General features: G+C 43.3%; 1 protein-coding gene across 2 annotated transcripts in view; it reads right to left on the minus strand.

Moving 5' to 3' along the window:
* LOC118402153 (receptor-type tyrosine-protein phosphatase N2-like) overlaps nt 1-27,500 on the minus strand; it is a 148,225-nt gene that overhangs the window by 8,384 nt on the left and 112,341 nt on the right. For both annotated transcript variants that reach the window (XM_052477002.1, XM_052477003.1), the window contains exons 15-21: nt 22,019-22,231; nt 16,408-16,593; nt 11,330-11,477; nt 10,779-10,852; nt 3,590-3,667; nt 1,182-1,301; nt 653-819 (exon numbers count right to left, since the gene is read on the minus strand). In XM_052477002.1, the coding sequence (XP_052332962.1) occupies nt 653-819; nt 1,182-1,301; nt 3,590-3,667; nt 10,779-10,852; nt 11,330-11,477; nt 16,408-16,593; nt 22,019-22,231 (986 nt within the window). The remainder of the gene's footprint in view (nt 1-652; nt 820-1,181; nt 1,302-3,589; nt 3,668-10,778; nt 10,853-11,329; nt 11,478-16,407; nt 16,594-22,018; nt 22,232-27,500) is intronic.

Raw genomic sequence — 27,500 nt, forward strand, 5'->3', positions numbered from 1 at the left:
CTCAAAGTGTGATAAATGATGTCGAAACCACAAACCAATATTCAGATTCAAGTGTTACTGCAATAGCATGCGATAAGAAATTGAGCGAGAACTCATTATTTTCCCTCACCATTCCTTCACCTGTGATAAAAGACAATATTTCTAAACTCACCACAGTTGGTGGTTTCGATGGCAGTATATTTTCTTTGACCACATATCCTGGCCCTTGTCTTTCCCCAGAAGATCTCACCTCATGAGTGTGCACCACAAATACAATAACACCAGGCTATATAACATCACACTGCTCAGACTTGTTCTGTTATGTGAAAGTTTCCTCGGTGGACCTTAGAGAGCAGCAGGGCTCGCAATAAAGAGATCACTGAGTCATAGTAGTGATGGTACTATACGAGACTGGCACATAAAAGTGGGAGGAAAATAACAGAGAATATTAAAAGGGAACCAGAAGTTTAATACCACAAAATACCTTATTGATACCATATTAATCTGACAATAATATGGTCGCAAAAATCTGGTATCTTTCCCACATATTTCCTGGAAACTTTCCCCAGATTCCTTCAGGCTTTCTGGAAAATCTGAGCATTTTGGGAAAGTTCTCCGGATTTTAGCAATTTTCGATAGTGGTGAGAATAGCCCTGACTCTAGGAAGTCCTACCGGCGGAAGTCCAGGAGAGTCCTGCTGGACTCAGGGACGTTCTGGTTGAGCCAGGTGAGGAAGTGGAACTGTGTGACGGTGCGCGTCTCGTTGGTCTGCATGTTCTTCAGGTAGAAACTACGAACCAGGAAATCATCACACCAGATGTGCTCCGACACCAGGTTCACCTACAAAAAGAGGAAGTGATGTCAGAGTCAGAGAAGTCGAAGGAGTTCACATGGTCTAATTCTATGGTCAGAGTTATCTCTGAATACACACTTACGCATGCCATTATAAGTGCACTAGATTTTAAACATGTAGTGCACCTTAAAGTTCGTATTACTGTATATTAAACAGATCAATACAATTAAAAGGGAGTCCGTTTACAAAAACATTATGCTGAATTACTCTGTAACACAAGAGCCTGCATTTAAAAAACAAAACGACTATGACCATATTTCAATTGAGAACAGACAACACACACGACTAGAATAATGTAATAATGGTCTATTTGATCAAACAGCCGACAATGGAAAGCCAGGCCTCCTACCTCATAGATGTGGTAAAGGTTGGACCCCTCGTCAGGCCAGTAGTGGTAGCACTGTTTGACTCCGCTCTCAGTGAGGGGCGTCAGCATGACAATGACCACACAGCCGTTCTCCCACACCATCTGCACACAAAAGACAGAGAACCGCCATTTTGTCACACGGCAACGCCAGATAATTGCCTCGGGACATGCCTACACACCCGCACTTGCCTCTCACTCACGCAACTCTATTCAGACGCTCTCACACACACTTTGAACCCCCTTTTTATGTAGGAGCCCATTCACTTTGTGTCACAGGAAACAGACCAAACAACACAAACAGGAATATTTATTGTTCTCAATTTCTTTGGAATAAAACGCTCGATTAAAACAGTTCATCATCATCCGTTCATTCATCTCATTGAGTCGTCTGCATCTAAATTATCTACTATCTATTATTATCTACTATTATCTCTATTATCTATTATCTATTATCTAGTATCATCTACATTCCAAAAGGCAATTGGTAAAAACACTGTTCGCTGTCGCTGTGAATTTATTACAGTCCTCGCAATGGTTGCATTTGTCAAAACTTGAACAACAAAACAGTTTGGGGAAGAAACAAAACAGCTACATATCTAGGGGGGTTGACGGTGCAAATTAGCCCACACTAAAGCATGACGGTACAGTGCATCTGACTGTCAATGTTTCCATTGCATCTTGTCCCTTAACAAATGGATACATTATCGTTATTGAGAGAGTCCCTCTCCCTGTTGTGTCGTTCCAGAACGAGGAGTGCCTGTGTCGGTGTATTTTTCCCACTGACATAGAGCCAGTTTATTTGCCGTTGGCCAGAAACTAGATAGGCTCCAGAGAGCCATTGGCAGAATAGAAAAACAGTAGGCAGGTTAATGGAGCTAATAAAACATTATTGTTACAGTCATCAGATTACCAGGATGCTTTCACCTATGGCTCAACATTTAATAATAAAGATACTAGTGAAAGTAGATCCTCTTACAGGGGCAATCAGCAGTTGCTACATCCAGTTTGGGACTTAGAAATGAATAACTGTGTATGTACCGTACCCATTGATTCTAGAAGAATATAACTTCTAAATGCCTGACGATCGTGTTCAAACTGTTGTACCCCATCAGAACCCAAAATAGAAGCCCCTTTTACTCCAATGTTTGTCAACAAAGTAACTGTAGACACGCCCCGTATAGCTTCAAAACATGGTTAATACTACATTGTGATGTCATGGATGGCCGGTCCTTGCATCCATAGGTCTGTTTATGAACTTCAGACTGTTAACATTTCTCCAGCCCCATCCCTCAATTTGTTTTACTGCAACAGGGGCTGGGAGAGCGTTTTGTTATGGTTTCAACTGCTGATTGGCGCTTTAAGCCCATTGAACAACCCTCCCAATAACTACAGTTATAATGGTCCTGAATAAATGTGAAGTTACATCTAGGCTATTACTTGATTCTCCATTGAAAGTGCTTCTTAGTCTAGGACTAGTCTTAATCTGTGTCTCGGGAAACCAGCCCTTGATGACTGTAGAACATCATTCTTCTGGAATGGACACTTAAAAATACCCTCAATTAAAGCTTGAATATGGAAGCTCTCTGAACTCGGAGTCGCCTTAATGACGATGGGAGAGGGAGAAAGAGACAGGGGAGAGAAAGGGGGTTAGAAAGAGAGTGAGAGAGAGGGGGAGAGGGGAAGAGGAGAGGAGAGGGGAAGAGAGTGGGGGAAGGAGAGAGAGCGAGAGAGAGAGGGGGGAGGGTGGAAGGACGGAGAGGGGAAGAGAGCGGGGGAAGGAGAAAGAGAGAGCGCGAGAAAGAGGGGGAGGGAGAGAGCTAAAGAGAGGTGAAGAAGAGAGAGAGCTGCATCCTGTGTGGAGAGGGCCAGTGAATGGACAAGAGGGAGAAGATTAGTGAGGAGAGGAGAAAGAGTCTCCATCCCCCCTCTCCAACAGGGATTAGGCAGAGAGGGGGGTTCAGGGACAGGGGAGGCACATACTTCAGTTGTCCTCATGCTGGGCCAGGCACTCCCTCCACTCAGTAGCACAATTCAAGTAGCATACTGGTGACAGAAGATGCATCCCAAATGGCGCCCTATTCCCTACATAGTGCCATTATCAGAGAGGTAGAATAATAATGAACCACTTTATCGATTGCATGAAATAATCAAATCAAATTCAAGACAACCTCCCTTTCTCTCCTAGCCTGACACAACCAGGTCTATCTGTATGTATAATGTATACTGATATTTGATTATCATTTGCAACTAGATTGTGTAGCGGTATATATGGAGGCTAAGGCGTCTACAAAAAGCACTTGTCTCCAGTTTGAATTACACTGCTAATAACACGGTTCCCTTCTTGTTAAAGACTGGAGAAGATATTGATTTTATGAGAGAGAGGAGTGTACCTGCCAGAAATCAGACACCGTGGAGGGGAGAGGGCCTTGAGTAGCAATGTAGGCTGGGTTCCGTGGGTCGTGGTCCATCTGGGGAGAGAGAGAGAGAGAGAGAGTGTGAGAGAGAGAGTAAGAGAAAGAGAGTGTGAGAGAGAGAGAGAGAGAGATAGAGAGAGAGTGTGAGAGAAAGAGAGTGTGAGAAAGAGAGTGTGAGAAAGAGAGTGTGAGAAAGAGAGTGTGAGAAAGAGAGAGAGAGAGAGAGAGAGAGAGAGAGAGAGAGAGAGAGAGAGAGAGAGAGAGAGAGAGAGAGAGAGAGAGAGAGAGAGAGGAAGAGGAAGAGAAAGGTTATTACTTAATTATTGATAAAGTACAGGACCACTAAGTTTACCCTCATAGGTGCTTTGAGAAAGAATAATAAAAATAATCAAAATGTAAAACTAAATCATAAAGAAACAACACTATCGGGTCCAATGAAAACTTCACGGAATCATTATCACGTAGAAAAAGGCAATTTAACAATCTGTAAGAGCAATTTTAGCATAAGGCTGATTTAAAGTAACATCCACAATGTCTGTAGAACAAGGACAATCAGAGTATTGCTGCCTGCCCTGCCCTTCCAAAGAAATAGCCCCGATGGCCAGTGAAGCGTTCAAGGTCTCTATTGGGCTAACGCAGGGTGCAAAACCATCCATCCTGGTTCACCAAATGTTTGTGGACGAACTCCTTTCTATGAATCTCAAATCCAAATGACGGCTTTTCTTCTTCTACGGTGCTTAAATCAACAAGGCTGCTGAACTCTCGCAAACTTGGAGTGCGAAGAAAATTGAAAAGAAGCGTGGGCCAGAAACGTGGGGCGAATGCGAGAATAGGTAAGTGACAGTCATACCTATTACCATACAAATTGTATGGAAAATGTAATAATTGGATAGGCCAATTTAGCTGGAAGCAATTATGGGAGAAGACAGATAATTCCAAGGCTTGAACACACAAAATGGTCTTTAATAGTATTCTGTTGCTTTATGAACTGAAATAATAAAATGTTTTAAATGAACTCGGGTTTGCACAGAAGATTACACTTTTAACTTTAATTTATTAACTGGGGGAAGAAAAGAACAGTATTAACTAGCTAGATGTTTGAATTTCAATTAAAGCAGAAAAACTGTCACTGCAAAGTGCATTTGTTAAAGGATGGAGGAGAATAGACGGGCTGTAAATGGTAAAGTGCTTTTTAGTCATTTTATAGAGTTGTCAATTATGACAAATGCTAACAAGGAGTCAAACATTTTAGCTTTGGCCATTAAAAAAAACATGTAATAAAAGAAATACAACAAACGTCTACTGTTTTATGCAATATCCTTGATGACTCAAACGGAATTCTTCCGTTGCTGTCATTCGCTACATACTACAGTCTGAGACTGCCATCATTGAAGCTGTTTGTGGGGACGTCGAAATGAGGGGTGTTGTACAAAACAAAGTTATCCGTGATTGGAACATCTCTAACCAATTAGAGTATGAAAACCAACGACCAATTTTCAAAAAGTCACTTGGGACCAATCAGACGGTCTAGAATGTATTTCCATCCTAGAAATCGTTGGGGAGGTCCTCAGATCCAGACTCATTGCTAAGAAGAAACTAACAGCCGCAATACCCTTGGGGAGTATCTGATGCAACATAGAAACGGACTGTGTCCTTGGTAAATAATCATTTGTTCTTAACCGACTTGCCAAGATAAATAAAGGTTAAATATAAAATGTTAAAATAGACTCAATACGAAGGCTCAGTGTAAAGTCTCTCAGAACACTCAGCACAGAGAGAAAGATAGAGAGAGGGAGGGGGAGGAGAAAGAGAGGGAGGGAGGCTCAGTGTAAAGTCTCTCAGAACACTCAGCACAGAGAGAAAGATAGAGAGAGGGGAAGGAGAAAGAGAGGGAGGGAGGCTCAGTGTAAAGTCTCTCAGAACACTCAGCACAGAGAGAAAGATATAGAGAGGGGAAAGCGAAAGAGAGGGAGGGAGGCTCAGTGTAAAGTCTCTCAGAACACTCAGCACAGAGAGAAAGATAGAGAGAGGGGAAAGCGAAAGAGAGGGAGGGAGGCTCAGTGTAAAGTCTCTCAGAACACTCAGCACAGAGAGAAAGATAGAGAGAGGGGGAGGGGGAGGAGAGGGAGGGAGGCTCAGTGTAAAGTCTCTCAGAACACTCAGCACAGAGAGAAAGATATAGAGAGGGGGAGGAGAAAGAGAGTGAGGGAGGGGAAGGAGAAAGAGAGGGAGGGAGGCTCAGTGTAAAAGTCTCTCAGAACACTCAGCACAGAGAGAAAGATAGAGAGAGGGGAAGGATAAAGAGAGGGAGGGAGGCTCAGTGTAAAGTCTCTCAGAACACTCAGCACAGAGAGAAAGATAGAGAGAGGGGAGGGGAGGAGAGGGAGGGAGGCTCAGTGTAAAGTCTCTCAGAACACTCAGCACAGAGAGAAAGATAGAGAGAGGGGAAGGATAAAGAGAGGGAGGGAGGCTCAGTGTAAAGTCTCTCAGAACACTCAGCACAGAGAGAAAGATAGAGAGAGGGTGAGGAGAAAGAGAGGGAGGGAGGCTCAGTGTAAAGTCTCTCAGAACACTCAGCACAGAGAGAAAGATAGAGAGAGGGTGAGGAGAAAGAGAGGGAGGGAGGCTCAGTGTAAAAGTCTCTCGGAACACTCAGCACAGAGAGAAAGATAGAGAGAGGGGAAGGAGAAAGAGAGGGAGGGAGGCTCAGTGTAAAGTCTCTCAGAACACTCAGCACAGAGAGAAAGATAGAGAGAGGGGAAGGAGAAAGAGAGGGAGGGAGGCTCAGTGTAAAGTCTCTCAGAACACTCAGCACAGAGAGAAAGATAGAGAGAGGGTGAGGAGAAAGAGAGGGAGGGAGGCTCAGTGTAAAAGTCTCTCAGAACACTCAGCACAGAGAGAAAGATAGAGAGAGGGGAAGGATAAAGAGAGGGAGGGAGGCTCAGTGTAAAGTCTCTCAGAACACTCAGCACAGAGAGAAAGATAGAGAGAGGGTGAGGAGAAAGAGAGGGAGGGAGGCTCAGTGTAAAGTCCCTCAGAACACTCAGCACAGAGAGAAAGATAGAGAGAGGGGAAGGAGAAAGAGAGGGAGGGAGGGGAAGGAGAAAGAGATGGAGGGAGGGAGAGGAGAAAGAGAGGGAGGGAGGGAGAGGAGAAAGAGAGGGAGGGAGGGAGGGAGGGAGAGGAGAAAGAGAGGGAGGAAGGGAGAGGAGAAAGAGAGTGAGGGAGGGAGAGGAGAAAGAGAGGGAGGGAGGGAGGGAGGGAGAGGAGAAAGAGAGGGAGGAAGGGAGATGAGAAAGAGAGTGAGGGAGGGAGAGGAGAAATAGTGAGGGAGGGAGAGGAGAAATAGTGAGGGAGGGAGAGGAGAAAGAGTGAGGGAGGGAGAGAAGAAAGAGAGTGAGGGAGGGAGAGAGGAGGAGAAAGAGAATGAGGGAGGGGAAGGAGAGTGTGAGGGAGAGAGGGAGGGGGAGGAGAAACAGAGTGAGGGAGGGGAAGGAGAAAGAGAGTGAGGGAGGGGAAGGAGAAAGAGAGTGAGGGAGGGGAAGGAGAAAGAGAGGGAGGGAGGCTCAGTGTAAAGTCTCTCAGAACACTCAGCACAGAGAGAAAGATAGAGAGAGGGGAAGGAGAAAGAGAGGGAGGGAGGCTCAGTGTAAAGTCTCTCAGAACACTCAGCACAGAGAGAAAGATAGAGAGAGGGTTGAGGAGAAAGAGAGGGAGGGAGGCTCAGTGTAAAGTCTCTCAGAACACTCAGCACAGAGAGAAAGATAGAGAGAGGGGAAAGCGAAAGAGAGGGAGGGAGGCTCAGTGTAAAGTCTCTCAGAACACTCAGCACAGAGAGAAAGATAGAGAGAGGGGGAGGGGGAGGAGAGGGAGGGAGGCTCAGTGTAAAGTCTCTCAGAACACTCAGCACAGAGAGAAAGATATAGAGAGGGGGAGGAGAAAGAGAGTGAGGGAGGGGAAGGAGAAAGAGAGTGAGGGAGGGGAAGGAGAAAGAGAGGGAGGGAGGCTCAGTGTAAAAGTCTCTCAGAACACTCAGCACAGAGAGAAAGATAGAGAGAGGGGGAGGGGGAGGAGAGGGAGGGAGGCTCAGTGTAAAGTCTCTCAGAACACTCAGCACAGAGAGAAAGATAGAGAGAGGGGAAGGAGAAAGAGAGGGAGGGAGGCTCAGTGTAAAGTCTCTCAGAACACTCAGCACAGAGAGAAAGATAGAGAGAGGGTGAGGAGAAAGAGAGGGAGGGAGGCTCAGTGTAAAGTCTCTCAGAACACTCAGCACAGAGAGAAAGATAGAGAGAGGGGGAGGAGAAAGAGAGGCTCAGTGTAAAGTCTCTCAGAACACTCAGCAGAGAGAGAAAGATAGAGAGAGGGGAAGGAGAAAGAGAGGGAGGGAGGGGAAGGAGAAAGAGATGGAGGGAGGGAGAGGAGAAAGAGAGGGAGGGAGGGAGAGGAGAAAGAGAGGGAGGGAGGGAGGGAGGGAGGGGAGAAAGAGAGGGAATGAAGGGAGAGGAGAAAGAGAGTGAGGGAGGGAGAGGAGAAAGAGAGGGAGGGAGGGAGGGAGAGGAGAAAGAGAGGGAGGAAGGGAGAGGAGAAAGAGAGTGAGGGAGGGAGAGGAGAAATAGTGAGGGAGGGAGAGGAGAAAGAGTGAGGGAGGGGAAGGAGAAAGAGAGTGAGGGAGGGAGAGGAGAAAGAGTGAAGGAGGGAGAGGAGAAAGAGTGAGGGAGAGAGAGGGAGGGGGAGGAGAAAGAGAGTGAGGGAGAGAGGAAGGGGAGGAGAAAGAGAGTGAGGGAGAGAGATACTGACTGTACGCATTCTCAGTGTATGTCTCTCTTCTCCCTCCCTCTCTCTTTCTCTAGCTCCCTCTCTGTCGCCCTCACACTCTCTGTTGTTCTCTCTTTTTCTCTCTCTAATTTCTCTCTCTCTCTCACACATCCAAGTGTCTGCTGTCTCCCAACTGAGAGTTGGTGCTAATGACATTCTTGAGTGTGTTTCTTCCATTCAGCCGTCAGTAGACTGAGGGGCTGATGGGTTTCCAGGAACCCAGGTTGGAGAGAGACAGAGATAGATTGTTCTTTCTCTATCTATCTATATGTAGAGAGAGAAATAGAGATAAATATATATATATACAGAGAGAGAGAGAGAGAGAGAGAGAGAGAGAGAGAGAGAGAGAGAGAGAGAGAGAGAGAGAGAGAGAGAGAGAGAGAAAGAGAGAGAGAGAGAGAGAGAGAGAGAGAGAGATTAGTCATTATTGGGACCTAATGAGGAGCAAGCAGCAACGCGACAGGCGTAATCATGGCTGTTTTGTTCTGCTCAGCCAGGGCCTGTGTTGCTGTAATTATCAGCCTTTCTTCCCTTCTGGCCGGTGGCTGTCGGTGGCAGCTATTGCAGAGCACTGCTCTGTCTCTGTCTGTCTGTCACCAACACACCATGGGGGACCGAGGCTTATCAGGTGATTCGCTGTGGTTCTGGGCCTCATTTCAGAGGTGTTTCAAAAGGTATTCAATGGGATTGAGAGAGGCAGACTCAGATGTTTTGTTCCCCATGTATTGTGAGGGACAAGTAGTTAGGATCTGAAAGTGAGAGTCCATAAGACAAGCTAGAGCATCCTTAGAAACTCGACATACACTTCAACTTAAAAACCAACAGGTGCACTGTACTTTAATGTCTTCAAAACAAAGCCATGCAATAATAGTCCAGGATGACTTAGCTTGAAACCAGAGATCCTACAGTAGAGAGAAGCAATAACAAGCTCTTTATGCCCCCATCACAAGGCAGCTACACAATTCTTATAATAATATCGTTTTAAGTTTTGCTTTAGGATTCAGTGTTACTTTGCAGACAAACATTCTCCTGAGTGCCGACAACAACGTTGTGCGCGTGGGCGAGTGAGGAAATCAAATTGCCAGAAGCAGAGGTATTTCTGTATAACTGGTTGTGCCCATCATGCTTGTCAGTCGGTCGGTGTTTGGAAAAGGTTCTTCTGTTTAGTTGTGAGTCACATCCAGGCACCTTGGTGTGACGAAGCCTGGGATGTGTCCCAAATGGAACCAGATTCCTTACATAGTGCACTACTTTGGACCAGATCCCTATGGGCCCTGGCCAAAATAAGTGCCCTATAAAAGGGAATAAGGTGCCATTTGGGACGCATCCCTGGATTTGAAATGCATAGTGTTCCTGCTTCTTTTAATGGAATGCTTCTGGATCTGCCTCCAGGTTTATTTTACAACCGTTTTCAAATGGGTACCGGTATGCTCAGTTACTGAATTCACATGGTTCTTATTTCCCTCATTCTCTTAGAATGTCATTGGACATTCACAGTTGAGTTACAGAACACTATTTTGCTCAAAACATCATTTTTTATTTATACTCAAGCAGGTGTAAAATACTGTATTTAGGCCGACACTCTGGATGTTTTCCAACAGGTAAAGTTCAATATGCCTGATGGAAATAAATGCTTCAGTCCTCATCCTGATTTACTTCTTACTGTATGTATTTGCTAGTTTATGCTGGGTACTGCAATTCAGACTCAGGAAGGTGTTCCTAATGTTTTGTACACTTAGTGTGCCTATGCAACATCGGAACCACCCAAAAATGAACTGCATAGCCGTGCCAAACAGTAAACGGGGCGGCACTGTAGCCTAGTGGTTAGAGCGTTGGACTAGTAACCGGAAGGTTGCAAGTTCAAATCCCCGAGCTGACAAGGTACAAATCTGTCGTTCTGCCCCTGAACAGGCAGTTAACCCACTGTTCCTAGGCCGTCATTGAAAATAAGAATTTGTTCTTAACTGACTTGCCTGGTTAAATAAATGTAGAAATAGAAATAGAAATAGAAATAACAACACATACACCAACATCAGTGTCATTCAGGGTGAATAATAGTAATATCTCAGCTTTCAATAATGCATAGCGGTGAACCATCCATAGTACCCTTTCTCAAACTTTCCCCATGTGAATATTCACACCTTATTAGATTTCTTAGTGAAAAATAAAGAATATTCAATGCATGAAACACAGTGTGTATAAGAAATACAAAGCATCTACGTAAAGCTAACCGTTCAAATATTATATTGAAAAAAACACTGCTTTGCTTTCGTTCATTCTAAATCCTTGTTGGGCTGTCAGCACAGCACAGCACGCCACACCCTCAGTATAAAGCAGAAAATATACTTACAACTGGGCTGGCATTGATGTAATCTGAATTGCCTTGGCTGTTTTCAACCTTCAAGGTTATTCTTGAGTGATCATCTGAAATATGAATGGAGGAATTATTGCACCAACTCAACAAGGCGTCAGCACCCGACCCGGACTGCCTGCAGTGTGTTTCAAGTACTGGAATACTGAAATAATCAAAAACATACTCAAACATAACCTTTATCACTTAAACCTAAAAGAAACCTGCTCCATATATCATATAAAGTAGTCTCAGATGGGTGCAATTGACAGTAACATGATATCTAACAGCATTTTAAAACAGTATTTTAACTCAGAGGTCAATCACCTATAATGCAGGGACAAATCAAAGTGCAAGATGAAGGTAAAGCTGTCTTAGGTCTGGGGAGCAGGAGAACTGCTCTCTATACCACTGGGAGAAGGGGTTCAAATCCCATTCACTGCTCTTTCAGCACACACTGTTCTACCTTTCCTCTCTATCCAATAAACACGGAAGAATACGGAAGGATTGGGACCGCCCCACTCTTTGAAAAGAAGAGAAAAATAACTCACAGGCCACCACAGCATTGGAGCGGTTCTTCTTTGTGTTCCCGGCCCCCAGGCCTGTAGTGGAGGCGTTGGGCTCAGCCTGGTACCCACACAGAGCCTCCCACTCCTTCTCCAGACGATTCTGGTTTTTCAGGTGGTCCTCCATGTAAAACTAGGGAGGACGGAAAACATATGGATTCAATATCGATGAAATAACTAGAGTTGTACCCATTTGGTTTATCAGTTGGTGTGTATTCTTCCACAATATAAGACCAGGGAGGGAAGAGAATATTTATTTTAATTTCATTTTGGCTTAGTCAATAGCTACCTGGCCAAGAAGAAGCAATGAAAAGCAAGATGTAGACACAATAAGGAGACTTGAAATATAGTATTCTTCACTCAGCAGGAGCATTTCATTGCAGACATTATATTCATTCTAGTAATGCAAATGTTTTATGGCATTTGATGCCTATATGTGTGTGTGTGTGTGTGTCTTTATTAGAGGAGAAGTGAGCTCATAACCCAAACTCCTCCCATTTATTCATGGTGTCTACATGGTCCTGGTAAGAGGACAGGAATAGTTTCCTCTAAATGACAAGCCATTCAGCCAAGACCATTACCTCTCCTGCTCTATTCATAATTAAGTCAGGAGCACTGACTTTGATTAACTGCCGCTAATGAGATTGTCAAAGCTAAATGTGAAACATAGAATGTTTCAGCACAGGGGCCATCAGGGTAGACAAGCTATTGTTCCTCTCTGTTGGAAGAGGACAGTTGGGCTGAGATGATTGCTGGACATCACTGATGATCCAGGGTCCATACACAAAGTATCTAACACTCACCAGGAATATCTCTTTAACACAAAACAAAAGAGCATCCTAAAAGGACTCCTAGCCCAAGCCCCAAATGGCACACTATTCCCTACGTAGTACACTACTACCATACTACCCATAGGGATCTAGTCAAAACAAAAGTAGTGCACTATATAAGGAATAGGGTGCCATTTGGGACAGCCCTAATGTCGTTCTATTAATAACATAAGATTACAATGGGGAGAACATCATCTAGATTCATGGTGAGTACTTCGAGAGGCTTAATGGACTTTCTCCTAACAGGATATATTGGGTATTTGTTGAAATAGAATCTGTCCTGGACAGATATCTTACTTGCGTCCCAAATAGCGCACCTTATGGTGTTAGGGAATAGGGTGCCATTTGGGACTCACCCTTGGCTGGATCCTTCTCACTATGATTCAGAAAGCGAAGTGCCTTAATGCAGCGTATAGGGATGATCAGCACTAGGTTCACCACACACACACACACACACACACACACACACACACACACACACACACACACACACACACACACACACACACACACACACACACACACACACACACACACGCTACTTTAATCCCTGCCCACACTATCCCAATATGTCCCGGCCTCCATATCATATCAATACATATTACACTATGTGCTGACACACCGAACACAGTCTGGGATACAGGCTCAATATTTTAGCAGGCCATGAATCCATGACCCTTCCTTGATTTAGCCCCTTATCGAATAGCACCTTCATCCTGCACTGTTACCCTACCCGGATAACCTCACCCCCTCCACCTCTACCCCTCCATCCCCTACCACTCCACCAGCCCTCCCAGGCATCAGACAGCCACACTCTCCTCTGCGTTAATGCCAGAGTAATGGGGTTTTGTACTGTGTAAAGGGATTATTGCAATCCAATCAGGAGGTGCTGAGATCACCATGTGTCAGGCAAACACTGGCTAATCCCTTTACTGCTGGGTTTACAGCTGCCAAAAGGTGCTCAATAAAATCAGAATGAAATAACGCTCGATGAGGAGCTAGTGCTCAGCTCAGGGCCGTCGATGACGTCGTGGCAGTGCTAGAGCCTCGTAATGAACGAGACTAGAGCACCTGGGTGAAAGAAGGACAGGTGCACATAGGAGCTGCTTGGTTTTTACACCGACTGGATGTGTCACAAGTGGCACCGTATGGCCATCAAAAGGAGTGCACTACGTAGGGACGAGGGTGCCGTTTGGGACGCAGGCACGGAGGTGACAGGAAAGGGACGGGAACAACTGTGTACAACTGCAGCATCACAAACTACGGTGAGGAAGCTGCAGCATCACAAACTACGGTGAGGAAGCTGCAGCATCACAAACTACGGTGAGGAAGCTGCAGCATCACAAACTACGGTGAGGAAGCTGCAGAATCACAAACTACGGTGAGGAAGCTGCAGCATCACAAACTACGGTGAGGAAGCTGCAGCATCACAAACTACGGTGAGGAAGCTGCAGAATCACAAACTACGGTGAGGAAGCTGCAGCATCACAAACTACGGTGAGGAAGCTGCAGCATCACAAACTACGGTGAGGAAGCTGCAGCATCACAAACTACGGTGAGGAAGCTGCAGCATCACAAACTACGGTGAGGAAGCTGCAGCATCACAAACTACGGTGAGGAAGCCTGCAGCATCACAAACTACGGTGAGGAATCTGCAGCATCACATGCCGCTAACAACACTATTATAATAAGGCCACTTTCCTTCGTAATGGCTTAAGATCGTTTGGTATGCGTCCCAAACAGCACCCTATTTCCTATACCGTGCACTACTTTCGAACAGGGGCCCATCAAAAGGAGTGCATGACACAGGGAACGGGATGCCATTTGGGACACAGCCATGGAATAGCGGGTATCATGGAAGATTAAGACCTTTTACTCCTGAACACATGGTGCTTTCCAGCACGAACACTCCCTGTCCTGCATTAAAGTGATTCAACAGCATATTTCTTCATATTTGGAACGCACGTTGTGCCTGCAAAATGGTGGTGTAATATCAACACTCCAAATTACACCACACCCACACACCCTCACATAACTTCCCACTCGGCAGCTTCGCAAATCCCTAATCTCTATAGACTCCACGAGGTATAATCTAGAACAATTACTGGGCCAGCAACAAAAGACAAGATAATGTGCTTTATATATAGAGTATGTTCATCTGCTTAATACACAGCCAAATCTCTGTATGAAGTCAGATTCTGAACAAGTACCATGGGACAAAGTAATGCATTAACATAGATAAGATGGTGCAAGGCAATTCTCTAATACAAATCAGTCGGGTATCATGATAGAGTGGGATTTGAAGCATTACAGGCAATTAATTTGGGGTGAATAAACCTAGAAAGCAATCCGTTTTTTTTTCTGAACCCCAGAATATGAATCCCTCCACAACGTACTGTAGCGCAAGTGTGAAGCTTGGACTGCTGGTACTGACGACATGTTTGTCTCTCTGCACTGCCTGTGATAACTCAATATGAGCCCTCCTCAGATGGTCTGACTGGTCATATAATATGACAGAGGGAACTACTCAGAACATTCACTGTGGCTAATAGATTAACAGTCACTTTTCAGAAAGAGCCCAGAACATAGGAAAAGAACAGAAGAGGGAAACATCAACACCACTCAATCAAAAAGTTGGCATTATTTTACTGGCAGATGGATCACAGTAACAGTTGTTGTTGTTGAGGGTGGGAGAAATAGGACGGAAGAGAGGAGAGAGAAAGGGGAGAGATGAAAGAGGATAGAAGAGAAGAGAGAGAGAGAGGGGAGAGATGAAAGAGGATAGAAGAGAGGGGGAGATAAGAGGATAGATGAAGAGAGAGATATGAGGAGAAGGATATGAGAAGAGAGATATGAGAAGAGAGAGATGAGGAGAGAAAGAAGAGAGGAGAGAGACAAGAGGAGAGAAAAATGAGAGAGATGAGGAGAAGGATATGAGAAGAGAGATATGAGAAGAGAGAGATGAGAAGAGAGAGATGAGGAGAGAGAGAACAGAGGAGAGAGAGGAGAGAGATGATGAGAGAGAGATGAGAAGAGAGAGATGAGAGAGGGGGTAGGAGAGAAGAGAGGAGATTCATGGCAGAAGAAGAGAGAGGAGTAGGAGCGTGCCCCTGGACCTCCCACAGTCTCATGCAGATTGTGATGAAGCAGGGCATTTAGAATGATGGAGGGGGTGGGGCACAGCCGGGGGTGGGAGGGCGGGAAGCGTGGCTCACGCCTCATGGGTCATTTCCTTTCACTTCCCTGGCCTGGCTCCAATATATACCAACCAACCATAGCCAGCCGCAGTCTCATGAACAGTGAACAGTCTCTCTCCAACGACGGCCTCGTGGCTTACTTCGTTCTCATATTTCAACTGCCGTACGAGGAAGGGACAAACAATTTGGCCAATCTGTAGAAACTGGGCTCAGTTGAGTAGCAGCACACATTACTATCTGTTGCCAGGGAGCTGTCCAATGGACTGAAGCTCACAGAGCTTTCTCTCACCTTACACTGCTGCTCCATTCAGAGGGCCGACCGGTGTGTGTGTGTGTGTGTGCGTGTGTCACAGAGCTTTCTCTCACCTTACACTGCTGCTCCATTCAGAGGGCCGACCGGTGTGTGTGTGTGTGTGTGCGTGTGTCACAGAGCTTTCTCTCACCTTACACTGCTGCTCCATTCAGAGGGCCGACCGGTGTGTGTGTGTGTGTGTGTGTGTGTGTGTGTGTGTGTGTGTGTGTGTGTGTGTGTGTGTGTGTGTGTGTGTGTGTGTGTGTGTGTGTGTGTGTGTGTGTGTGTGTGTGTGTCTCACATATTCCTGGTGTAAATCTCAGGGGCAATTAAGAGCTTCATGCTTATTGAACACATCCCAGGGCCCTTCTATCACATATTGTGAGGAGCGTGTAATGCATGTAGATTGAGCTATGTGAAGAACAGATATACACTGCAATTACAATGGTAGACAGAGTTATTCACGATCAATGAACATTTGAATATGTGGGAAGAGAAGACGTGGAAGAAGCATGCTCATAGAAATGCAGATGTAATGAGAGAGAGAGAGATATGGAAAAAGAAAGAGAGATGGAGAGAGGTAGAGAGAGAGAGAGGTAGAGAGAGAGAGAGAGAGAGAGAGAGAGAGAGAGAGAGAGAGAGAGAGATATGGAAAAAGAAAGACAGATGGTGAGAGGTAGAGGGAGAGAGAGAGACACACAGGCAGACAGTGATAGGGTGAGTCAGTAGCGGTAGGATGTTTACCAGGATCATGTGACCAGTGGAGATGTCCATGTTAGAGTGGACGGGTTCCTCAGACCAGGAGGAGGTGGAGCTTCGTGCCGAGGGGCTGACGATGGGCCCCCCGTCGCTGAACTGGGGCGCCACACTGTGCATCGGCTCTGGACACTCCGCCGGCGGCTTGACCGACATCCGCTGACGACACGGTTCCTAGGAAGGGAGGAGGGACACAAGCACAGTTACAAAGTTAACTGACGAATATGCTACTCTGTTCTTTTGAAATACAGGTTTTTCATATGCTAACGTTTCTTAAGACCTGCCATTACAAAACAATGGATTTTCTTTTGGTTTCTGATGGTATACATTAAATTGTTTACTATCAGGCTTTCAAATGTAGACATTCCAAAGGCTGCTTCTTGAATGAGGTTCTCGTGTTACTGACCATCTCCAAGGAAACGGCAGCAGTCACTAAAGTTATGTATGTCCCTGTTGGACACTACCTCGGTGGGCACATTCACAACCAATGGGGGTTTGACGGCTGTATTATAATGTTTGATACTGCGTACGTTAACATTTACAGATTGCATACTATCAGAGTCAACGACATACCAAAGGCTTACTATACAAAAGCCCTTCTGTGGTATAATTGGGAGTATTTCTGTATTCCAGCGTGGGTTCAACCTGCTCTTTCAGTAATACTGAAGTATTATTCGAGAAATATTGAAGAAATACTGAAACAGTTATAACGTTTTACTCCATGAGTTGAAATGATCATTTTTCTCAGTCACGGCCGAATGAGGATGTCTGTCGGGGAGCAGCGATCTAATGCAGCTGGGGATGGAGCCAGAGGACGTCGAGCTGCACATGCTCCAGTCATTAGGAGAGCGATAACAATGATTAACACTGGCTGTGAGTGACATCACAAGCAATTTCATTACAGTTGATATCTTATCTCACTATTTATCCTTATCCTCCCTGTGACATTGATCCACTGGCTGTCCAAGCCATAACATTGGCAATTAGGTCTGTCTTTGTTTTACCAGCACCCATTCCCTCAGTACCATTCACTGGAACGAGTATATGGTGTGCTACCACTCAGCTTCAGTTTAAGTATCATTATAGAAAAATATACAAAACAAATACAGGAATCACATTATAGAGAAATACAGGAATCACATTATAGAGAAATACAGGAATCACATTATAGAGAAAGACAGGAATCACATTATAGAGAAATACAGGAATCACATTATAGAGAAATACAGGAATCCAGCCCGTTATATTTCCAATCTATTAACATGCTATAAATCGAGTGGCTTATAACCACTCAATTCTACAAAATCTGTCAGTCTGCCTGTCTTTCCCAGCAGCCACCAGGTAAGGTCTGCCTCTCCTCTCCCCCATCCCTCTGCTACAACTCCATTCCAGACAGCCAGACAGCCGCACCATTTACCGCAGGCTGTAACATTCACATTCCAACAACTCTACAGGGTGGACTTGGTGGTTACCACCATCAGTCCTAATTAAAAAGGCCCCATATGAAAATGGCCTCCCCTGAGATATTCAATTAGCTGCCTGCTAAAAACCCAAATTAAACAGACGAGGAAAAAGAAAAACGTTCCACCAAGGTCAGGTTTAAATGAAATAAGACCTATTTACAGCTTTAGTATGGCACTGCCCAGGCCAAGGAGAAATTAACAGCGCTGTGTCCCAAATAGCACCATATTCCCTCTATAGTGTATTACCTTGTTTTTTTTCCCCAGAGCCTTGTCAAAAGTAGTGCACCATGTAGGTCAGAGTCTGGACAAAAGTAGTGCCCTATGTAGGGAATAGGGTGCTATTTGGGATGCTCCCCTGGTGTCAGTCTGTTATACTGTATATGGTTGATCTCCATGTTATATTGCAGGATATGGAGAAATTCTCAAAACAAAAACCCTGGATTGATAGATAAATCTGTTCTCTGACGTGTGAGCCTGAGACAGACATTGGAACAGTTGTCAGATGTTACATTATTCATTCCTTCAACTGATGTTTGAAAACAAGCTCTGAATGTGTTATCTAATATTTCCCACACGAAAATCTGGAATTGAACACAGATTTTTTTTGTTAAAGTTTACCTTGTAAAAATCGATTAGATGATGGAAATGTATTCCAATGCATTTGGTTCAGATGACACAGAACGCACTAGCTATCTCACAAAATAAAGTCTGGCCTGACATAAAATAATATCATTATCTTCTATCATTTGATTTCAAATACACAGACAGAAAGACACAAGAGCCCTATGAGTCACTAAATAGGGAATAGGGTACCATTTGGGAAGCAACCATATACCATCCTGGGCAGTGGAAGTATCTGTGAAGAGTGGCCAGTGAAGGCGAGCTTCTGATCTCGGTAAACCCAGTCTTGTGTAAATGTTCCGAAGCTCGATTAAGTTCTGGGTCCATACGTGTTAAGAGAAGAGATAGAACGAGGATCGGAACCAGAACAAAGTGCCCCACCCTCTCTCTTTGCAAGTCTTTGGGCCAAATGTCCCCTCCCCATCTGAAATTCGAAAGATGCTAACACCTGCGAAGTCGTGATACTTCCAAATAACCAGTGCTGAAAATCCCAAGCCCCGGAAGTAAAGTTGCTCGTGATCTCGCGCATCCCTTTGTACCCTGACAGATCTATGGTACCATTTATGTTGACGTAGTCTGTCACTGAGAGACTAGCGAGCCTCCCAACACCAGTCCAAGGTAGCATCTCAAATGGAGCCCCATTCCCTGTATAGTGTACTACACTGTAAAGGCATGAATGGCATGATCCCAAATGACGCTTTGGTTCGACCAACCTATGCTATTCAACTTAAAAATAAAATAAAATAACTCATTTGACCGATCAATGTGATTTATTTCTATTGAATAAAAGCTTCTTAATTGCTTTCAACACCTTATGCGCATTGCATAGACGGGTGGGTTGTTTAGCAACAAAACCGATGCGTGTGCAACTTTCTGGCCGGCAAAACAGACAAGGTTGTAAACTATATTTAGTCACCAAATGTTTATTGTAAAAAAAAATTAAAAAAATGCACAATACATCAATACAGTTGTTGATTAGCTAGCTAGGGAATTGTATATATTAGCATAGCTGTGACATGAGTCACCTCCAAACAAGACATGGCATCAAGAACAATATACAACTAACTGAAACCAACCTGCGATTCCCCACACGGCAACTATCTGACTGTTCAGAATCAGAAAAACACACAGCCTTCTGCCTCTGCAATGCGCGCACATCATTTTTGTGACGTTGTTGTCAGGCAAACCGTCGTCTATAGCGGAGTGGGAAATGTAGCGGGTGGCAGCCTATTCAAATATTTGGAGGCGTGGCTTATTGGGACAGTGGATACAAAATCACCTGTTAGATTTCCAATATTGGGGCCCATATATCTAAAAGTGTTATGCACAGAATGTGCTTGAGGTCACTGTGTCGTGATTTTTAACCAACTTAATTTCATGATTTACAAGGATTTGGTTTCGTTGCTTTAGAAATGTGGGAATTCAAAAGTGAAAAATCTACTTGGAACAAGATTAAACAATGGGTTGCATTTACATTAAATATTAGTTTGTATTTATGTTATTTATTAGGCTTTGCCCATGTGCTAAAAAAAACAAAGGCCCTCTGACTCAATATGGTGGAGAGAGAGAGAGAGAGAGAGATTGTAAATATACATAATATGACCTATGTAATGTCGTTATTGTTTTGAATCTTCTGTATGTGTAATGTTTACTGTTAATTTTGATTGTTTGTTTCACTTTTGTATATTATCAACCTCACTTGCTTTGGCAATGTTAACACATGTTTCCCATGCCAATAAAGCCCCTTGAATTAAATTGAGAGAGATGCGGAAGGCCAGAGAGGGATAACATCAACCTCAGTAGACTGTTCAGCAGGCAGTTCCCGTGTTTCTCTTGGAAATCCAGGGGACTGGAGACTGGCTGACAGACAGGTATCATCCACAATATAGGGACAGCAGGCAGCCTGTCAATCAAGCGTTTCTCTTTCAGTATCAACCAGTTGAACATCATATTTTCATATCACAGGACAATATGGCTGACAACTTAGAGACGCTGAGACCTAAAGGCATAGAGATTTCTGTGATATATATATATATATATATATATATATATATATATATATATATATGTGTGTGTGTGTGTGTGTGTGACCATGGCCTCAGAGGCTAAGACAGACGCACCCAGGGCCTGGGTCATTAGCATGCAGTGAGGTTGTGAGAATGTAAGTGTGACTCAGTGATGTGTGTGTGTGTGTGTGTGTGTGTGTGTGTTGTACGGTCGTCAAACTGCCCGCTGCTACCCTTCTGGTTTAATTGCATGTAGCTTTAAAGAGTCCCCTGCTCCCTTGTGCTGGGCCAGTGCGCGCGCACACACACACACACACACACACACACACACACACACACACACACACACACACACACACACACACACACACACACACACACACACACACACACACACACACACACACACACACACACACACACACACACACACATTCAATTCAGTCAAGGGAATCCTTCTATATATCCTTAGGATGGATGCTACACAGCTACTATGAGTTTGTAACATAGCAGCAAAGGGATACAACAAAGCATTGTATTGTAATTTCATGTGTAGTGTGTTAGTGAAATGACTTAATATCAAAATATACAATATTGGCATTAGTTTTAGTTGCATGGCCAAGGTGTTAAATGCCTTAGGAAAAGCTACTGACTCGTAATCAAAGTCTGTAAAGGCCCAGTAAACATCAATTAAGCGGAAATGTGCAGGAGCCCAGCAGTAAGTGGATTATGAAAAATATTTAAGGCTAATACAACTATCCAGCCACCTTGTTGGTCAATATGAAATACATCCAAATAAGTCACAGTCAAATAGAATATATTTGAAAGTAGAAAGAAACACTAAAGTTGAATACCCTAAGCTAGTATTATTTATACGTATTAGAATGACTTGAGGACAGCACCTAAAGTGCTGTAAAATGTAAGTACCAAAGAGAAGGGCTGTGGCCCTGCTCATTCTAAAATGAATGCTCACAGGACCACTCTCATTTAAACAGATCAGGGAGAATGGTCAGTGGCAGAAATGTCTATCTAATTCTTTGCTTAAAAAGGCACTTAATAATGGATTCTATAAATTGAATTTCACAACTGGACTTTCAGGCCGTAGGATAATTACACCTGTTTGAGAGGGGAATTGAAATGACTACCAGCACAGACAGACAATGCCACCCGCAAACCTGTTGGGTTCATATCGTTTTACATTTTCCAAATTCCCAAACGCTCAAAAAGGAATGGAAGAAATGCATACTACTCTACAAATAAAAAATGAAATGAAAAAGTAAATTACACCACAAGTAGATAAACAGGTGTAACACAGGAGGTTGGTGGCACCTTAATTGGGGAGGATGGTCTCGTGGTAATGGCTGGAGCAGAATAGTTGCAATGGTATCAAATACCATGTGTTTGATGCCAATTCATTTGCTCCGTTCCAGCCATTAATATGAGCCGTCCTCCCCTCACCAGCCTCCTGTGAACTGTACACAACATAACGTCTGATATATATTCTCCTACTTGATAGGTGGACGTAGCATCGCTGCCTGTGTCTGTTCCCAGGCTGGTGAGTTTCTCCTTGAGCTTGAGGTAAGAGTGGTGTCGGAGGCAGTAGACCACGATGGAGGCCAGCAGCACAGCCACGATGCAAAGGATAGACACCACTGTCAGGATCAGGAACTTGGCGGACTCGGCTGCGCTGTACTTGGTGGGAATCTGGCTGATCTGGCTTCTCTGTAGGAGAGAGTGAGGGAAAGAGAGAGGGAGAGAGAGATGGAGTGAGGGAGGGAGGAGTGAGAGAGGGTGGGGGGAGAGGGAGATGGAGAAAGAGAGGGAGAGGAAGGGATGAGAGAGAGAGAGGTGGGGGGGGGAGAGAATTACACATGATATAATGGTGACGTTGTGTTTTCAGACTCAAGTGTTTTTGCTCCATCATGTGTCCAATAGTGCACGGAACACATCAACTCCCCAAAATGTAGATTATTGAGGAATATATTGAATAAAATAACACATTTTTAGAATGTATTAACCCAACCACTGTTAGCTTCACCTGACACAGTAGTTTTCCTGCTGTATTTTCCTATGACATCATTACAAACAGAAGGACATTTGACTAGTAGCCAATGACTTGTCGAGTACATACAACCTGTCAAGCATTTAATCACTGCCAAACACGTATCTAAAGCAAACTTTAGGATTCATTTAGCCTACTTAATTTTACACAGTACGTTGCTAGCAAGAAATCCCACTATAGACAGAGTGCTCAATTCAAACACCATATAAACCTATGCCCAAGTAGGCTACATAGGGAAAAAGCACTACATGCACTAAAACATATAAAGAAGGGAAATTCATTATGTTGTTCATTAAAAGCAGACCATCTTACTGCTACATGGAGTTCATTTCAGAGGCCAGTGATCTGGGATAATGGTTGTGTTCCATTCTACCCGGGGTATGTCCCAAATGGCACCCTGTTCCCTTTATGGTGCACTACTTCTGTGAGCAGGGCCCATAGGGAATAGGGTGCCATTTGGGACACAGGCCCCGGCCACGGTGAATCAACAATAGCTTGATAATTCTCTCTCATTAGAGACAGCATAAATGATGTTAGCAACAATACGGAGCAGGGGGGACGAGTGAAGAGACGGGATTGCAATTTGCAGCTCTCAACTACCAGATCAACAATTCCCCCTTTTTTTTTACAGAATGATCAAAAATAAATAGTGAAAAAAGCTTGGCTTGACTCTGCTGCTTGCTTCAAGACAGGAATAATTAGCAAACCATTTTTTTTCTTATTATTTTTTACATCCTCTTTGTAGTGTTACAAAAAAATGCATTTACAACCCCCCTCTCTCACACCATTATGAATGCCTGACTAGGCTATTCATGATCTTGTTCTAATAGTCATTTTATGCTATGTATTCAGCCTGCCACATTCTATTTTCTACCTTGTCTTACATTGCAGAAAAGCAAGGCCCTCATTTAAAGTTCAGGCTCATTTTATATCTGCATCATAAAGACCTAGTAAGAAAATATTGATGGAACGTGTGTCAGTTGGTGGCAGGCCAGGGGTCGTAGGGATTAGGGCCGGACCAGTCTGCATCCCAATTAATGGAAATGTGTGTTAAAAAAAAGGGTGTGGCGGCATCCCAAATCACACCCTATTCCCTATAAGCTCTACTTTTGACCAGGGCTTTGGTCAAAGTGGTGCACTGTATAGGGAATAGGGTGTGATTTGGGACACAGATTGTGAGATGGGCCCTGCTTGGGCCTGCCTGCCTGTCACAGACGTGTAAGCCCCTAGGAGGTGGAAGGTTGGAAGGGGAGGCCACTGAATGCTGCACAAGGATTGTTCTGGAATGCCTTGTGTTGTGAGGCTGTGAGACAGGGTACCCCGCCACTACAGTGAACGGTATAGATCTATTCCCTCTGATTTCATTCATAGCTGGCTGTATTCAGCACCTTAAAAGAACGGATGCAGAAAGCTCTACAAAGGGAGACAACAGTTTCCCAATGCTTTGTGGGGTCCAATTTGCCTGGGAGCATTAAGCTCTACTGTAAAGCCTGGTTGCATGGTCATGTGATTGTGTTAAAAGGAAACAGTGGGAAACTCTCCTCTCTATCAGTCTCACCGAGGCACTCAGTGCTAGCATGAAAAATAGCATTTCTTAGTCTAAAAAAAAGATGATATTATTTTCTAAGGATTCAATTCTAAAAGATTCTAAGCATTGTGTTTCCACTGACCTTCTCTCAGTCTCAGAGAGAGAGAAAAATACCGTAACACTCTGATGCATCTTACAGAAAAATATGACTAAATAAACTGGGCAGAATGTTTATTGTAGCCACTCACTAATCATACATTTGAACTGCATGACACACTTGCTTTCATTCCAGTAATCTTCTGCAAAATACATATTTCCACGGACCCCCACCCCCGCCACCCTCCCCAAAAAAGATTAGAATCATTTCATTATTTTGTCAAATTAAATTTCATAGAGAAGGATCAATGGCATCTTGCTTGGATAGTAATAGCCATACTTAGTTTCCAAACTGTAACTGCTCAGTCTTCCCTCACTGGACAGATGCTTATACTGCCCTCTCTATTGATTCAAACAAATGTAGCCTGACTTCAACTGCTTGCCGTTAAATCACATCTATGAAAAATGAGGAGCTAAGATTCTGATTTGTGGTGCAGAACCACAGAACCAGATGCTGTGGCATAGAAAAAAAGTAGAATAATTGAAAAGCAAAAAGCTTGCTGAGGGAGAATGTTCGAAGTAAATATGTGTATCGTGTGTGTGATTATTATCTGAAGGCCTACATTTTTTTATGCATCTACAAAAAAAATACCACAACAAGAGAATGTTTGACCTTTTCATTGGTACAGTATAAAGGAAGCATAAAATAGATATTACCAGGCAGGCCAGCCAGACAGACAAAAAGGCAGAATCTTCTCTTCAATATTGCAGCTCCAGGGCCTTCCTTTCCGCCTCTCTCTCCAAAGGCTTAGCACTTTCAATCAAATGACATGGCAACATCTTGACGCACAGGGCTGTGTAAGATTAAATCCCATTATATATGGAAAGAAATGCCCCAAAAATTGCATTTCTTAATTATGTTTGGTGATACAAAAATAGATACAAAAATAAATACAAATGTGTGCCAATAAAAATCATTATAAAATAGTTTTTCTGAAATTGACACACATTTCCTTGCAAACAAATGTGGTATGAAGACCATTTGTAAGTCTGATATCTAATGTTTTACATAATATGAATCACATAGGTTACTGTTGGGTTGTTAACTTACACTTGCCTAGCTCAATTGTAGGCCAACAATATTTTGTTTCAACACTGCTTAATGCATGCAAAAAAAAAAAAAAAAATGATTAAGCTGAAAAAATGGTCTCAGATAGCAAAGGGGAAGGGAGTTCCTTTCATGCCGAGAGGTCTATTGTCCATCTGTCCTGAAGCAATTGTACTTGCAAATTTCAATTTCACATAGGCAAACGTGATCTGACATACACAGCTCCTCCTCAGCATGCATTGGAGAAAAAGCATTAGCATAGCCGTCAAGGATGGATGCTGCACACTCTGGGGTCAAGCTTTTCATTTCAACACATATCAGATGAAGGTGAGTGTGGCCAAAATAACACTGATTCTCCGGAGAGAAACAATAGTTTATAGGCTACAATAATCTGAAGAAAGAGAGGGAAACGATACTTAATGATCCGAGGGTTGTTGAAATTAAAAACCATGCAGAATGTATGCAGATGCACTTGTTCAAATGTATGTATTATTGCTGTAGAATTGTTCAGCATATAAAAGACAAGTGTATTTCTCACACAATCCATAGGTTATACGGGTTTACAGTATGATGAGAGAAAACTGTTAATTAAGCAAGGTCTGAATTCTGTTCTATAGCGGGACATAGAAAATAAAGTCACTAAAACTCTTCAATTCCATAGGCTTAAAAACATGGATTTATTTTCACCATTATTTTAACAGGGAGTCATATTGAAACCCAGGTCTCTTCTTCTCTCTTATAAAATTAGAGACCCCTCCGAGTAAATCCCATCCAGCCCTTATAGTTTTTAAATTCTAGTATGTGAACTAGAAGGCATAGAGAGAGGGCTTGAGTTGAGGGATGTTGGTTGGCTTGGTGAGGGGTATGAAAGATTAGTGAGGCTACCTTAGACAAAAGGCAGATGGATTTCTACAGCTCTGGCTTATTCTAAATCATTGAATAAAGGTCAGGGGGAGAGAGGCGTCTAACTATTGTTTTCTGCCAGCTACTGTGAGGAAACAATGATCTCTCCCTAACCTCGGATAATACAATGCCTTTGAAAAGTTCACCCCCATTTACAAAACCTTTCAGCAAACAGGCATGCACACACATACACACTTTTCAAGAGAATAATTTAACGATTCACTAGTGTATAAATTGTTAACACAATTTACCACACACATCAATCATATTATATATACATATATATATCCACACATACATTATATATATGTATAATATATATAATATATATATCCACACATACATTATATATATGTATAATATATATAATATATATATCCACACACACGTTATATATATATAGGCGTACTCTAGTGGAAGTTGTTTCCATTCTATTCAGTTCTTTGGATCTCAGTCCGCCAAACTGGCAAACATAGATAGCCCTATAACGTTGATATGTACACTCATATTGTGATGCATGATGGTCCTCCAAATTAATAATTTGTACACACCATTAAAACAAGTAAATTCTCCATATAAATTACAACATGAAGTGCCACCATTGAAGGCATAATAACTGTTCTATATTTCAATAAGGTCTGTTCACTTCAATATATCAGAATAACACATAATAAATAGACTATATAACCAAAAATAACCACCCCAAAATGACATTTTTGAACAGTTTTGATTCAAATATAAAAGACTGTGTCTAGGCTACAGAAATATGCACTGAGTTGACCCCTGGCAACTGTGAGCCGTCAATCTTCTTAATGCGTAAACTCCAGGTAGGCTACACAGTGCACCGCGCATTAACTTCAGATTTCTATAGAAGAGTGGTCAAAATAGGTCGAAATGTGAGAGAAATAAATAACAAATACGAGCCTACTGAATTTATATTTCAGGTTATGGTTAATTAATATATACTGATACCAACAGAGGATTAGGCATGTTCACCATATGAAATACAACAACGTCATGCGTAATGCGCAATTATCCAAAAAGACCAGCAGGCTATAGCCTATGTATGACAAAACAAAATAGGTTAATAGATAAGTATATGAACTCGAAACACAATCAAAATAATCTTATCCAAGTCCATTTGGATGATTATCACCAATAGACCACATGCACTTGCTGAACATGAGATATCTCGAGATATAGAGAAGTGAAGCCAAGCGGTGTTGCAATAATGCGTCGCCTAATCTGATACGAGTATTTACCCAAATTCATGTTGAGATGTTACAGAGACTCC

The sequence above is a fragment of the Oncorhynchus keta genome, chromosome 23, assembly GCF_023373465.1.
Source record: "Oncorhynchus keta strain PuntledgeMale-10-30-2019 chromosome 23, Oket_V2, whole genome shotgun sequence".
In the NCBI taxonomy this organism is placed as follows: Eukaryota; Metazoa; Chordata; class Actinopteri; order Salmoniformes; family Salmonidae; genus Oncorhynchus; species Oncorhynchus keta.